Below are 15,180 nucleotides of genomic sequence, written 5' to 3' on the forward strand. Positions count from 1 at the left end.
AGTTCATGTTTAGCCAGCTGAGAACCTGAGATTAGCGATTTAGCGCAACAATCTTGTTCATCTGATCACTGCTGTGAAGAGATCAGGGAGGAGGGTTTTACTTACAGAGGAAGCTAAACCAGCAAGCATCTGAAGATAATAAGTTGGAACAGTATTTTTCTCACACCAAACCAGCCATCAGCAAATAATCCACGATCGTTTACGACGAAACGAACAGGCTGAGAATTTCTGTTGACATGAAAGCATGGAAAGGTGACGTGGACAGCACCATGTTGGATTAGAGGATAGCCCCACTTGGAGTAGTCATCTACCTCCAGCCCCTTTATCCTGCCTTCTCATCACCATACTCTCTTTTTATCAAAATCCATATCTTCTTCTCATCCTCCTTATCCCGTACATTGTCATTCATCAATCCGCGTTATTCGTCATTCCAGCGCCAAGCGTCGGATTGGTTTTTGCCCGAGTGCGAATCCTCTGTCGCTTTTCTTGCAAGATTTGCAAGGCTTGGTAAATGGTGGACAGGCACGCGGTATCCCAGAAAAGAAGATGGTACATGGTGGACAAGCAGAGGTTGTCCCAGAAAGAACTTGTCTCACACTTATCATAAAAGGACAGTACGAATTTCACCTGAAACAAAACAATTGGTCAAGCACACGTGAATTTCAAGCAATAGCAGCACGATTTCATCTCAAATTCGTCATGGAAAAAAGAGCAACTTTTCAAAGATGGAAATTCTAGAGAAGACACGAACTCCACGCGTGAGCTTTTGGCGAGTAGACGAGCTGAGGTAGTAGTGAGACGGACGTCCTTCTGGTCCCTGGAAAGCCAGGCCCGCACCCCGTTAGCAGAGAGGCCTCTGCCACATCCTGCCAAAAACGTGTTGTGCTTTCAAGCAGCACAAGCATTAGTATATAGCATATCAGCGGAAAGATAGAGCAAGTTGCCAACAAATAGTGAACTGAGTGGAGCAAATTTTGTGCAGGAAAGTTCAGATTTCTGGCAACAACTGGGGGCGGTGCTAACCATTCTCCACATACTTTCCCTCTTATCTTCAGAAAAGGATCTTCCATTCTTCCCTCGATAAATAAAAAAATACAGCTGGCTGTGCTACAGGAGTCTGCAGTTTTGAAGCTGTGGCGGCGGCCGAAAGTAGCTGAAGCAATGATCTTACACAAGAACAAACTTATCGGGCAACCATTCCGCTGCTGGTAACGGTAAGCAAATGCAAACACAAACTCAAACAAGACTAACAACAATGATCTTACATGGTGAACAAATTTATTGGACACAAAGGTTGCCTCAACAAAATACTAGTTCTGCAGAAGTTGGGGCTCACTAAAATCATGATCCAGTGGCACAAGTGTTGGAAAGTATTACAATCAGGATTGCGCATCCAAAGTTGCATCACAGGAGAGAAGGAATCCACCAAAGAAATGATGCGTCAGAATCTAGCCATCTTGTAAACCTCCTGAATAAAGTTTGAACCTTATTTAGGAAGAGCAGCACCGCGGATGAGCTGTTTGATATCAACTCTTGCCGCTCTCCTCCTCTTTCATCTTTTTCTCCCACCTACGTTTCTGGTGGAAAAAAGTTTCAAGCACAAACAGACAGATTAGCCAGTCAAATCTTTTTCAAGGGATGCCTTCGTTCAATCACTATCATAGCTATCATTACATTTGGTCTAAAAACACAAACATGGCATCTTTGTGCACCAAGGTCAATGCGGGATAAAAAGCTGGATCACTGACAACAGATATTTGACTATTTGAGTGGCCGCTAGACGAAACTAGTACCACAGTTTTAGAAAATATTTCCCAAAATTACGTCATCATTATTACTAGACTAGCAAAATAGGTAATGGCAAGCAACCATCAGGAAATTTTGCCACCAGTGCAGTAGAATTGCAGACCCTTATACCAGTGCACCAACACAATTTATGGGTCTGCTTTACTGCTTTAGGTATTTTTCTGTTTATTTTATAAGCTGGATTGTTGACTTTATGGAAATCTTGGATTAAATTTAAACACATACCTAGCTACCATTGTCAGATAGTATGTTCCAATTGGGATCTTGAATTTTTTTAGAAAATACTACAATCTTTCATGTCAGCCTTCTGTTTGACTCACAAAGAACATTTGTTGAGTGCTTTGAACCAATTTTATCAAGTCGTCTAGTCGATCCTAGTCGTCCTATATATACATCAGGACTAATATACCAAATATACACTAATATACTATATGTTCTAGAGTACAAATCAAGCATTAAGATATACCTCTAGGTGGTGGCTGCATGTAGGGTTGCAAATTGGGCTAAAAAACATGAGCCCAAATGACCTAAGCCATCCCAGATGCAGCCCATATCCTAAGCTACCCAGCAATTCCATTTTGTTTCTGGTCATCCACCCCCTAGTTGTCCGACTGATCATGATTAGTCGACGACTAATTGGACGACCAGAAAACTCATTGGCCTAATCGAGTCGTAACCCCTAGTCGAGTCCAGGATACTGACTAGGACGACTAATCGTGGTTAATCGGATGACTTGATAACACTGCTTTGAACTAGAAAGTTGATTTACCCTTGATGGCATGAGACAAGCTAAAATTAATTGGTTGACGGCTGGCTGTAGGTGTAGGATTCTAAAGACTGATGGGGCTCAATTACAGGTGCAGCAGTAAGACTTTGGTTTCACTGATTTCATAATGATATGTTAGCTGTTGATCCAATTGAAACCAGTAGATTGATGCAGATTGTCATTATAGATGGGATCCAATTATTTTAAACACAAATGCTTAGCTGTTGTTAAATTATGGTATCACTGAACCAGTCCACCAACACAAGCTTCTCTTTTCTCTTTAAACTAAATAAAGATTAGACTTAAATCTAGATCACAAAATATATTTGGTCCAATCTAGATCCCAAATATATTTGGTCTACAATAAGGGATAACCAAATTATGCTAATGCCAACATCGTGATGATAAGCCATTAAGGGCTTCTGTCGCCCAAGTACACCTCTACCTGCATAAGCTGCATTCCAGCCAAAATATAGCAGCTGAAGAAAAATTTCAGGGTAAATACCAAGATAACCTTCTGGCTTGCTGCTATGAAGCTAAAACAACTGATGCCCAAGTCTTGTGGCTTGCCTAGATCAGTGGTGGATTCTAAATATGACTATGTTGAACGTCGATCAAGCACAACATTGGTTTCGAAATTATACAAAAGATCAGCCAACTAGGTTCAGCGTAACCTCAACATATATTAGTCATTGAACCGGAACATTACAAAAAAATAATCTGCTTTTGTAGATTCTGAGATACAAGAATTCAAAAATTAGGCCCAATAGATCCCCATCCCCCTGATATAAGTCAAAAATGACCTAACAGGTTCTCAATTAGAGTAGCATACATTAGAATTTAGAATAGAACAGAATGACTATGAATCTTTACTGCTTCTCTGTTATCTACCATGATAAAAGGAACCCAATGGAATTTGGATTATGGTAATATGAAGATTGAAGTTTGAGCAAATGTCACTGAGAAGCCTTACGCTATAGGCTAAGTAGTGTCCAGCACAACAAAAACTTAATGTGGGAGGCTATTATGTTAGGATAAGTAGTCTTCAACAAAAAAGTCATGTTAAGTATCAGGAAGTTTGCTAGATTCTGAGCAATCCAAAAATACCAGCTAAAACAATACATCTAAACCATCCCGGCTTCAAATTGGCATGGTTTCACTTTCACACAATGATCGCTAACATCAGTGCAGGATGTATGTGCACACTGGATTTCAATGTAAACGTACAACAGGTAGCAGAAGATAAACTAAGATGAGGCAGACGCAAACCTTGTAGTCGAGCAGCATCTGGGGCATCTTCTTCATCAGCTCAACAGTATTTGCTCGCCTGAGAAACGGAAACGGAAACGGAAACGAAACGTCAGTCGACTGACCCAGTGAGCAAACCGAACACACAAATGGAGGGGAGGGACGCAGGAGACGAGCGCGCTTACTTCTCGGCGGAGATGCGGTCGCACTTGTGGCCCTTGCGCTTGGTGCGCATCTCCCCGCGGGGTGGGTCGTAGGTCCAGTCCTCGCCGGCGAGGAGCACCTCCTTGCGAAGGCGGGCGCGCCTGCGGGCGCTGATGCCGAGCGGCTTCCACGCGCCGAGCTCCCAGTACCCCCACACCCCCTTCCCGAGCTCCCCCTTGTACTTGGCCAGCTTCTCCCTCCACGGGTACCCCTCCGCCCACCTCGCCGCCGTCGCGGCCGCCGCTTTCCCGGCCATCGTCGTCAGCTCCGATCGCTCTGGATCAGTTAGGGTTCAGGCTGCGGCTTTGGGTAGTCGAGTGGCCACCTAATGGGCCTTTTGAGCCTGGGCCACATTGAAGCTCATGTACTGGGCTTTAGTGGCACATTAGTGGACGAGTGAGAGATCAGGCCCAGTTGGGCCTTTATAAGCCCAACAGGCCCACTAAAACCCTTCCGCTTTGGCCATCTCCTCCTCCCTCTTCTTTTCTTCTCCCACGAAAACCTCGCAGCCGCCGCCGAACTCGAAGCAGCAGCCATGGTGCTCGCGCGCAAGAAGCTGAAGCAGAAGCTCCACGCGCTCCTCCCAGCCGGCGAAGCCGCCGCGGAGGCTCATGGCGAGGGGGTGGAGGCCGTGAAGGAGCGGCTCTTATCCTCCAAGCGGCCGCGCCCCAAGAGGGAGCGGAAGCCCAAGAAGAAGTCGCTCCCCGAGATGGTGCGGCAGACGGAGGAGGAGATTAGGGAGGAGGTGGAGCGGAGGAGGGAGGAGACGAGGAAGGAGAAGAAGGAGAAAAGGAGGATCAGGAGGTTGATGGAGGCCGAGGCCGCGGCGGCGGCGGCCGCGGAGCTGGAGACGCAGCAGGTAGATGGGGAGACGGGGGCGGAAATGGAGGGCAAGGAAGAGGCCGATTCTGCTGCTGGGTCTGAGTCTGACCAGCCTGTCGAGGCAGAGGATAGGTGAGTTAGGGCTTGGAAAGTTGGTTCTTTTGCCCAAAAGGATTACTGAATTCGTGAAATCTTCATAGCAATAGCATGCTCGCATAGTGTGAGCTCAGAACAATAGTATAAGATATAAAATCAACAAATACAGGGGTTAATACTCGGCTTTGGGTCAGCCATCTTACTGTACTGTGATCTAATTGTGTGCCATTACATTATTATTGTTACTGTTGTTAAAAGAAAATAATTCACTATTTTTTCTGTCAGCTTATAGTTGTATTAGGTTGCTTGATGTTGTTAATATCTTTTGAAATATTTTAGTGTGCTGAAGCTACTTTTAGTAGTTGTATAACGTTTTGTTGGCCTTGTATGCTCTTGTTTCAGCGAGCAAAATATAAACAAGGTGGAAGTGACCAAACCTGCTGTTGGGTCCAACAATCACATTGTTGCAGATAATAGGTAAGCCAGGGTACAATATGGTGATGCTCTTGTACTTGGAAATAATGTAGGTGATGGAGCAATTCTGTAGTCGAAGCTTGTACCGTGTGATCTTTGTCGGCACTAGTTGTGTAATGCTTTACATCTTTGTTTCAGGCAGCAGAATCACAAAGTGGAAATGGCCAAAACTGTTGTCGGGTCCGACAATCCTATAGTCGCTGAGCATAGGTGAGTTAGGGCCTGATAGATTGGTGCTTTTGTGCTCTTGAAAACAACCAGGAGTCCAGGACCTGTTTGGATATCTTAGTTTCTACAAACATGATATCAAGAAACTATAGTCTTAGAAACTATGGCCATATAATATCTGGGTTTATAAAAGAGGTCCTAGATGAACTTCAAAAACTTACAAGAGACTATTGTAGCAATACTGTGGTTTTGAATCTTCATCATTTGTTACATTCAAAAGTACCAAACACCTCTTAGTACCAAAAACCAAGTTATTTTGTTAAACCTAGCATCTTCCCAAAACTCAAAAAGAACTTCATATCCGAATATGTCCCGAGCCCCATTCTTGTTTGATTAACATGGCTGGGCATGGAAATAGGAGAAACATTGTTAAGATGCTGTCTTTGTGAGAACCAATAAGATCAGACACTCTTGTAGAGAATGCTAGTACAATGAGTTTGCTTACTGTGTAGGTCATGGACAAATCCAGGGGTTTAACTTGTACTTGGGTCTGTGCTGTTTTGCTATTATATTACTAAAGTAGTGTGATAATATGATAAAAAGAGCGTACCCATTTCTGGGTGCGATAATATAACACATAAAGAGTTAAGTCACCAACTTATTTGACTGTAAACTTGTTTTCGCTCATAGTAGGATGCTTCCTCTCTTGAATGTTGTGTAATGTGTCGCGTCTATATTTCAGGAAGCAAAGTATAAAGAAGGTATATGTTGGTGGCATCCCATACTATTCATCTGAGGATGACATAAGAAGTTTCTTTGAAGCATGTGGCAGTATCACAGTGATTGACTGCATGACTTTTCCCGAGAGCGGGAAATTCAGGGGTATTGCGATTCTCACTTTTAAGGTCAGTTTCTGAGCCAGTTTTGCTTCTTTTAGTCTAGCACAATGTTTTCAAGTCGTCCGATTAATCGTGACTAATCATCCTCGCATTGCACAGGCGAGGGTAAGGCTTGCCACTTACACCCTTCCCCAGACCCCGCACAGAGCGGGAGCTCTCTGCACTGTGTACGCCCTTTTAATTGTGACTAATCATCCTTATCGGTCCTTAGTGACCGATTTGGGGCACCGAGGCGACCAGCTCGATCAGAAAGCTGGTCGTCCGATTAATCGAAGAGTAATCGCGATTAATCGTCCGACTAGGACATGGACGACTAGTTTTGTGGCTCTGTTTTTTTGGGCCTGTTTAACCAGGCCTATATGTGGCCTATTGGGCTTGCAATTTGGTCTGTTAGGGTTAGAATAGACACCAAAAAGCAGGAGGCACGCAGGCACACACAACAATTTTTCCCCCATGCGCCTCCAGTCTCCCGCGCGCGCGTTTCCTCCCTCCCGCGCGCAATTCCTCCCTCCCGCGCGCGATTCCTCCTCCCCCGCGCTCTATTCCCTGTCTCTGGTGACCTATTCTCCTACCTCGCACACTATTCTCCTCTCTGGTGAGCTGTGTAGCCGGCGGCGCCCTCTGCCAGGTCAAGTGGTCGCTGTTCTTCGTGATGAGCTGCTCCGACGACGGTATGTGCCTTTCCCCTCTCCATCTTCTTCCCTCCTCCCCCATCCCTCACTCTACAGCCTCTCTGGCTCTCTGCTAAACTGCTAGGTTGCTTGCTGTGATGTACTGCTGTCCCTCTGCTATTCTCTGGCTCAAGCTGTTGATAAAAAGAGAAAGGCAAGATCTCAAGACCCAGGATGGAAGTATGGGTGGTGGCCAGATCCTTCCAAGAAGGACTTTGTGCAGTGCATATTTTGCAGGAAGGTAGTCCCAGCCGGAATATGCAGATTCAAGCAGCACCTTGCTGGGGGGGTATGGAGATGCAATAAAATGTCCTAATCCTCCAGCAATAGTTAGGCTCGACTAATCGGCCTGGTCGACGACTAATCGCGATTAGTCTCTTGGTCGGTCCCATGGCGACTAGGTTCGACTGGACGACTTGAAAACATTGGTCTAGCATTCCTGTTTGTTTGGCACATCAAATTCTTATCCCATATGCAAAGTTTGGTCTGTATAATGTTCAAAGTTCTTATTCCTTAATTATATCCAAATGTCAGTTTGACTTGTTAACTGACCTGGAATTAGAAACTGTATGTTCAGCAGATACTTTAGATGCATCAGGTTGCAACTGCATGATCTTAACTTCCGTGTTAATTCCACAGAATCATAGAAATCAACTGGAATATCTGCATTGACTGCCTCTGCAATTCTTTTCATATGGCTTGCTATAACAATGTGTTTCACTTTTTATTTTTTGGAAATTGTATTCTGAGGTATCTGACAACTGTTCTTTTTTCAGACTGATGCTGCCGCACAGAGGGCATTAGCTATGGATGGTGCAGATATGTAAGCATACAGCCTTCTGTGTGTAATCCCTCATTGTTTTAATCATGGGTAGTGACATTCTTGATAATCATTTCAGGGGAGGATTTTATCTGAAAATCCAGCCTTACAAACTTAACCGTGAGAAGGAAGATTTTGCACCAAAGTTGATAGAGGGATATAATAGGATATATGTTGGAAATCTGCCATGGGATATAACAGATGATGATCTAAAAAGGTTCTTTTCTGAGTGCAAAATTTCGTCCATCCGGTTTGGAACAGACAAGGAGACAGGTGAGTTCAAAGGTTACGCGCATGTTGATTTTTCCGATGGCACGTCTCTTGCTGTTGCTTTGAAGCTCGACCAGAAGGTGCTCAAGTGGCGCCCAGTCAGAATCAGATGTGCTGTTCTGAAAAAGGATGACCAAAAAGTCAATGATAATGGGAACTCAGATCAATTGAAAAGTAAAATTCGGACATGCTATGAATGTGGAACTCCTGGGCACTTCTCTTCTTCTTGCCCAAATAAGAAGGATTCTGAAGCAAGGAAGTGCTATGAATGTGGCACCCCTGGGCACCTGTCTTCTGCTTGCCCAAATAAGAAGGATTCTGAAGTAAGGAAGTGCTATGAATGTGGCGCCCCTGGGCATGTGTCTTCTGCTTGCCCAAATAAGGATTCTGATGTAATTTCTGATGAAAAGGAGGCTAATGCTAACTCAGTCGTAGCAGCCTCAAAGAAGAGGCTAACATGTTATGAATGTGGCATCCCTGGGCACCTCTCTTCTTCTTGCCCAAATAAGAAGGATTCTGAATTTATTTCTGATGAGAAGAAGACTAATGTTGACTCAGCCACGGCGTTATCGAAGAAGAGGCGGACGTGTTATGAATGTGGAACTCCGGGCCATCTCTCATCGGCTTGCCCAAACAAAAGGGCATCAGACTCTGTTCCGAACAACAGAGAGCCTGTTGATGATGCAAAACCTGCAGCTACCATCATGTATGAGGAAACAAAAGTTGGCGATGAACCAAATTCAGCAGCTTCAAAGAAGAGGCAAAAATGCTATGAGTGTGGCATCTCTGGTCATCTCTCCTCAGCTTGCCCCAACAAAAAGGCTGCTGAGCCTGTCTGCAATGAAGAAAAGCGTGACAATCACTCAAAAACTGTACTATCAGTCATTGCTGATGAAAAGGACAGTGAAGACACAAAATCTGCACCTGCAAAGAAAAAGAAGAGGCGGACATGTTATGAGTGCGGTATTGCTGGCCATCTCTCGTCAGAATGCCCGAACAAGGCAGCTGCTGAGGTCTAATGACGGTTGGCGTTGCCTGAGTAAGGCAGATGTTGAGGTCAAATGATTGTAGCATCTCTTTTTTCTTTCATTCTCCAGGATTTAGTCTCATTGTATTGTATGGTCTGTTCCTTGATACGAGCGGTGAAGTTATCTCTTCTGAAGGAAAAATGAAGTTTTGTAACAGGAAATGTAGGCATAGTAGAAAAGGATTTCATGTCAAATTTTGATTCCATGATATCACAAGATTCATTAGTCGTTGGAAACGAGTCATTATTATCAACATCTATATCAACTCTTTTGTTTGAAAAAATTATGTCATGGGCTTCATGAACTGGACTGTGGGCGGCAGCGTCCTGCACTGCGGACTGTAAGAGCCAGTGCCTAATTCCCCTAGTTCTGCTGCAGGCAACTTATCTCTGCATCAGTTTCTTGTTTAATTTGAAAAGGGGACTTTTGTTTAGGAACTTCTGGGATTTTTTTTCTACCCTACAGTAGAGGAGCAAAGAAGCACGAACTTGATCCAAAACCATGACAACAAGCCATAGTTGATCCAAATGATACCCAATACCATATCAGCAAGCCATGGTTAAGGGTGAAAGAAAAAGAAAAAGAAAGAAAGCTTTTGGTTGATCTTAATCTACTGGATTTTGATCTAAATGCCCCTCCACCAAACATACAGATACAGTGATCCATGTCGTAGGTATTGTGATTAGTGCCCTAACCATAGTAGCAAGCACTACTATATGCTAATCTCGGTCCTTCTCTCCGAATCCTTATGCTGTCCCTGTCTGATTCAGTCAGCAACTGTGTTTGTGTGATGATGTCACTGCGCTTGGCCAGACGGGGTCACTCGCCCTGCCTGCTGCATATTCATAGTGGATACTACTTCAATTCAAATCCGCGGAAAGATCCGTTCAGAAAAACAGAGCAGTCTGCATCATCACAGTGGAGACCTACGTGGAGACGCCGAACAAAAGATCTATTCGCTTAGCTTATAAGTCAGAATCAGCCCTACTTTTTTTTTAGTCATGGAACAGTATTTTTCTCTCGCATCAAATCAGCCGCAGCAGCGATAAGTCCCTGCCGAACAGAGCCAAATATTTGGGACGAGCTGGGTGCGTGCAGAGGGACGCAAGCAATATCAAGCATTGGATCCCAAGAAGAAGAAGAAGAAGAAGAAGCTAGAAGAGGCGGGGACAGTGGATCTCCAGCCTTGAACGCAGAAACTCGTTCGTGTTGTGTCACCAGACAGCGACTCGACTCCCTCTGAAAAGCGGCTGCAGAAGGTTTTCTTAGCTCGCCTGCCCTTTGACATGCGTGGGAGAGCAATTGGCAATTCATGAAAGAACAGCAAATTGGCAATTCATCACACCACAATGTTCATCATGCCACAATTGTTTCTCTTTTGTCCATGCCTTAGTATGAAGATACTGTTACACTGTGCATGAAATGAAAGAGTAAGTCATCGTTAAGGGATGTTACAAACAAAGAAAACCCGCCATATGGCCTACTGCTGTCTCTGCTGAAAGTCCTTTGTTAGTTCATCACTTCATCTCCATTACATTTCTCATGGACTAGCTTTTTTCAACAACGTTAAGGGAGGTTACAAACAAAGAAAACCCGCCATGTTCTACCACTTCTCATGGATGCATCAAAGTTCTTGTAGTGTTCGTCCGTAGCAGCCACCAGCCAATGCCATCTCAACCTGAGCGCTTGCCCCATCAGTTTAATGTCATGGAGACCAAACCCGCAATGATCTACCACTTCTCATGGAGTAGCACTGAGCAGAAAATTCTCAAATGGATAAAGATTTGCTGTTGATGGGTAGCACCATCACAGCAGCATCACCTCGTAGCATAAACTATACAACTCACGCTTGATTTTCAAGTCCACACTTAATTTTCTTTTGGGTTAATTGGATTCATGTCATTATAATTTTCGACGTTCGGAGAAACGTCATTACTATCCGTCTATTTTGAAGCATGTCATTATAATTCTTCGTTTCCCACAAAAATGCCACTGAATACGTATGGACACAATCTGAGCCTAGCTGCAGGCGTATACGAAGACGTATACTTCATCACCCCTGTCACTGACACGTGGACCCACATGTCATCTTCTTCCTCCTCTCTCTCCATCCCGACGCGGCCACAGCCACGGCGAACAGCAGCAGCAGCACGCGCAGCCATGGCGGGCCAGAGCTCCTCCGCCTCGAGCTCCCGCGCTGCGATGGCGGACGGAGCTCCCACGCGGCCACGGCAGGCGTAGCTGGCGGGCCAGAGCTCCTCCGCCTAGAGCAGCAGTAGCAGCAGCCGAGGGGTGAAGCTCCAACCGTCGGAGCGTCGGCTCCGCGGACGGGGACGATGGCGCGCCCGCCTCCAGCTCCGGCCACCGCGAGAAGAAGCTCCGCCTCGTCAAGTCGTCATGGGGCTCCACGAGCTGCTCCTGCTTGCCCATTCCTGGTGGCGTCAGCTGAGCTCGAGGCGCAGGAGCTTCGGCCTGCCATAGCTGCGCGCGAGCTCCACCCACCATGGCCGCGCCGGGGCTCGAGGCGGAGAAGCTCCGGGCCGCCATGGCCACGCGCGCAGCAGCCGTCGAGACCACGCGGCCACGCGGGCGAGCAGCAGCCTCCTCCTCCAGTCGCCCCCATCCCTCCACTCCTCCCGTCGAGCACACTGCCAATGGCGGCTCTCGCCCACACCCTTTTGATGCGCCCATCAGGAGAGAGATGAGGAGAGGAAGAAGAAGATGATAGGTGGGGCCCGCGTGTCAGTGACAGGGAGATAAAGTATACGTCTTCGTATACACTGCAGCTAAGTCCAGGCTACGTCCATACGTATTCAATGGCATTTTTGTGGCAAACGAAGAATTGTAATGGCATGCTTCAAAATAGACAAATAGTAATGACGTTTCTTCGAACGTCGAAAATTATAATGGCATGAATCCAATTAACCCTTTTCTTTTTTGGTCCGCCTGTAACCGCATAAGCGCGACATGAAGAGAGAAGTGGCAGAACATGGAGACCAAACTGAATCAAAACCAGCGTCTTCTTCAGGGTCTAAAGAAAACACTGGACTCTCATGGTCATTGTTTTTCTGATCCATTTTTACAACTTATATTTTCAGAAAATCATATCAGTACTTAATTTGAGACTGCGTGCAGGTCCTGATTCTTCCTCGTTTCTTCAGAAAAAATCAGCATGCTGGCTCTTAAAAGCAGCAGGGGATGCTAATCTGCCCCCTTGATCCCCAAGGAATATTCTGGCCTTTCGCAGTCTGAAATCACACTTTGGAGACCATGACGAAACAAGCATAGTATCATACGTATCAGATTATATATATACAATCAACCTTTTGAATCAGCAGTAGCTAGCTGAAGTAGTGCTGCTCGTTGAAGTATTCTTCTGCAGACAGTGGTCGGCACACTGCATTGCCATAAAAAGATATTCAGATAAGGAAGATGCAGCAAACAGAAACAGCTCAAGCTTCCATTGCTTTCTTTTCACCTTCTTTTTTTTCCCCTCTCCAACACGAAGGACAACAACGTGTCAGTTTTTTAAGAGAACATGTCATTTCTATCTTTTCAGTTTCACCTTCTTTTCTGTCAGAAATTAAACTCGTAGACATAATGCATCAGTATGCATTGATTTTTCTAGTCTCATTAATTAATTTATTAGAATTATGATCAGCAAGTTTCACGAAGTGGTAAAAAGAATTATTTTGCGCTAGGAAGTAAGCAACCAGATTTGTTCTTTGATACTGCAGAACCAAGAACTCAGGTTTTAGTAACTAGCAAGCAAGTCAACACAAGCAAAATTTAATCATTGGGCCCCCGAAGGCCGAGCCAGTGTAAATAATTCCCTCATAGGTTTAGGTTTGACAAACAGATGGATCCTGGGTTTCTGATGCGGCGCTTGCGGAATCATGAAGCAAATCACGAAGCAAAATTCGTCTTTTGGTCTCTTATATATCTCTTATATGCGGAGAACGGCAGGCGCAATTCAAGATGCAAGCTCAGATTGAGAGGGACAGGGGGGAAAAAGGCACTTTTATCCATGCAGTGTGCATGGCCTGTCTCCTGTTGCAAGTTCATCATGAGCAGGTCTAGGCTAATGAGGTGAAGTTGCAGGGGCAAGTAGAACTCTTGAGCACCAATCATCCGCGACCGCTAAAGAATAATGTAGCATCTGTGTCGCTGCTGAGATGAACATCATGCCACGCTCAATGTGTGCGCATCGAGGTTTTCTGAATCTATTACAACAACTTGTGATAATGAAGACATCAGTTTCCAGTTTTATATTGAGTGAGAAGAATCGTTGTGAACTGGTGAGGGGTTATGTTTCTTCAGGCAGCACAAGGGACCATCTTGCCAACTGTCCTTCGCAAATTTTTTGATCCTTGAATGTGCTGCTACCATGATGAGAATTGACAACTGTGAGATGCGGCAAAAAGTTATGCATGGTCATATATCTACTACTTACTGACTAAACTGACAAAAACTTGATCCGATGAATTTTATTTTCCTTTCTGTACTGATGGGATCTTCGGTACTGTACTTCCTATATTGGTTGACCTGCAGTGTGATACAGCTGATAAAAAGGTTGGTTTAATATCTTCTTTCTGAAATGTGAATAGGAGCAAGATTCCATTTCATCCCCATCAAACACTGCCACCGTGTGGCGCAGTTGGAGACGCCATAAACTCCTAGTAGATCCTAATCCATGCATTGAACATCAACAAATGCCTCTGCTTTAGCACCACCATATGATACCTTTTTATGTTTTCACGTTTGCAAGTTGCAACAAGCAGAGGTGAACTATATATAAACTAGACCCAAGTTCCTTTCTGCTTGCATCAAACAGGGAATAATTGATGTGCTCAGTCCAATCAAGCAATGCGACGTCGGCACACAACCAATGCAAGAACCAATCATCGTCGCAAACCTGCTCCGTTTGATTTTTGGCCTCAGATCCCACTACTCAGATGGTTGTTTATGTGGCCATATCCAGATGATGAGGTATCAACTAGGTGCAAATCGGAAGAGGCAACTTATTTCTGATACTTGTTACACAGCAGCAGTCGTAGTACTGTAGTAGTAGCACACTAGTACTAGTAGCTAGTACCAGCAGCGTTAAGAGGTCAGAACTCATAAGGGGATCAAGCGACCAGATGCAAGTCACTATTTTTTAATGCGTCATTTGGAGCAGCGATGAGACACTTAGCGATCTCGTCATTGATCAAGCTGGATAAATATATGTATACACAGATACATATGTGCCTTTGTAAGCATGGCGATGCAATCTTTTTGTGTTTTCTCTTGGCCTATTGGCCTAGTTGTCTTAAAAAACCTGAACTGACAGAGGATGTCTGCAGGGTTATTGTAAGTGATAATTCAGTGGTACACAGTATGTTCATGTTCACAGCAATATAATGTTTCCTAGTTGGCATAAAGATCCATGCCATTTTTCTGAGATTTGGACTGAGATCAAGCAAGGGCTCTAAAGTTCAGTTTCAGCAGTTCAGCAGTCTAGGCTTCTAGAAGTGTTGGATGTCCCAACCCTAGCTTAAGAACACTACCTTCAGAAGAAAATAACCATCTCATCATTGTTTCTACTGTCTCAAATATGAATTGAAGCTTTCCTGTTGATAGTTAGTTGCCTTGTATGTATATTGTATAAAGCATAACTTTTCTTGTACTAGGTTGGTTTCTAGCATTTTTGAATGGTGATTCAGACTAAATATGAAAGCTATTGATTATAGAACATAGAATGGGAGATCCTTCGATCAGAGTATCTGCCCAAAAGATTTCAGAGGATTAGTTTGTACAAGAACTGACGGAATCTACAAAGCCCGTGAACTGAACTGCAAAAGTCAGCAGCTGAGTCAGTAACAGTCCTGCTCTGATCCTTCAGCCAAAGATTCCGTTTCGTCCCTCC

At 44.7% G+C, this 15,180-nt stretch overlaps 2 protein-coding genes across 2 annotated transcripts; one reads left to right on the top strand and one right to left on the bottom strand.

The window, feature by feature from the left end:
- Positions 1 to 1,261: 1,261 nt before the first annotated feature.
- Positions 1,262 to 4,320, bottom strand: LOC136517459 (uncharacterized). Its single transcript, XM_066511020.1, has 3 exons — positions 4,006 to 4,320; positions 3,842 to 3,899; positions 1,262 to 1,577 (listed from the first exon to the last, which is right to left on the bottom strand). The coding sequence occupies exons 1-3, from the start codon at positions 4,278 to 4,280 to the stop codon at positions 1,527 to 1,529; spliced, it is 384 nt and encodes a 127-aa protein (XP_066367117.1). The 5' UTR covers positions 4,281 to 4,320; the 3' UTR covers positions 1,262 to 1,526.
- Positions 4,321 to 4,434: 114 nt separating this feature from the next.
- LOC136517458 (phragmoplastin interacting protein 1-like) lies at positions 4,435 to 9,520 on the top strand. The gene is made up of 6 exons (XM_066511019.1): positions 4,435 to 4,978; positions 5,345 to 5,419; positions 5,555 to 5,626; positions 6,327 to 6,489; positions 7,931 to 7,977; positions 8,054 to 9,520. The coding sequence occupies exons 1-6, from the start codon at positions 4,560 to 4,562 to the stop codon at positions 9,261 to 9,263; spliced, it is 1,986 nt and encodes a 661-aa protein (XP_066367116.1). The 5' UTR covers positions 4,435 to 4,559; the 3' UTR covers positions 9,264 to 9,520.
- The last annotated feature ends 5,660 nt before the right edge of the window (positions 9,521 to 15,180 follow it).

The sequence above is a fragment of the Miscanthus floridulus genome, chromosome 17 (genome assembly GCF_019320115.1).
Source record: "Miscanthus floridulus cultivar M001 chromosome 17, ASM1932011v1, whole genome shotgun sequence".
Classification (NCBI taxonomy): Eukaryota; Viridiplantae; Streptophyta; class Magnoliopsida; order Poales; family Poaceae; genus Miscanthus; species Miscanthus floridulus.

Coding starts and splice junctions, on each gene's coding strand:
- LOC136517459 (XM_066511020.1), bottom strand. CDS start 4,280: ATGGCCGGGAAAGCGGCGGCCGCGACGGCGGCGAGGTGGGCGGAGGGG. Junction 3,900..4,005: donor GACCGCATCTCCGCCGAGAA/GTAAGCGCGCTC, acceptor TCCGTTTCTCAG/GCGAGCAAATACTGTTGAGC. Junction 1,578..3,841: donor AGATGCTGCTCGACTACAAG/GTTTGCGTCTGC, acceptor TTTTTCCACCAG/AAACGTAGGTGGGAGAAAAA.
- LOC136517458 (XM_066511019.1), top strand. CDS start 4,560: ATGGTGCTCGCGCGCAAGAAGCTGAAGCAGAAGCTCCACGCGCTCCTC. Junction 4,979..5,344: donor CCTGTCGAGGCAGAGGATAG/GTGAGTTAGGGC, acceptor CTCTTGTTTCAG/CGAGCAAAATATAAACAAGG. Junction 7,978..8,053: donor GCTATGGATGGTGCAGATAT/GTAAGCATACAG, acceptor TAATCATTTCAG/GGGAGGATTTTATCTGAAAA.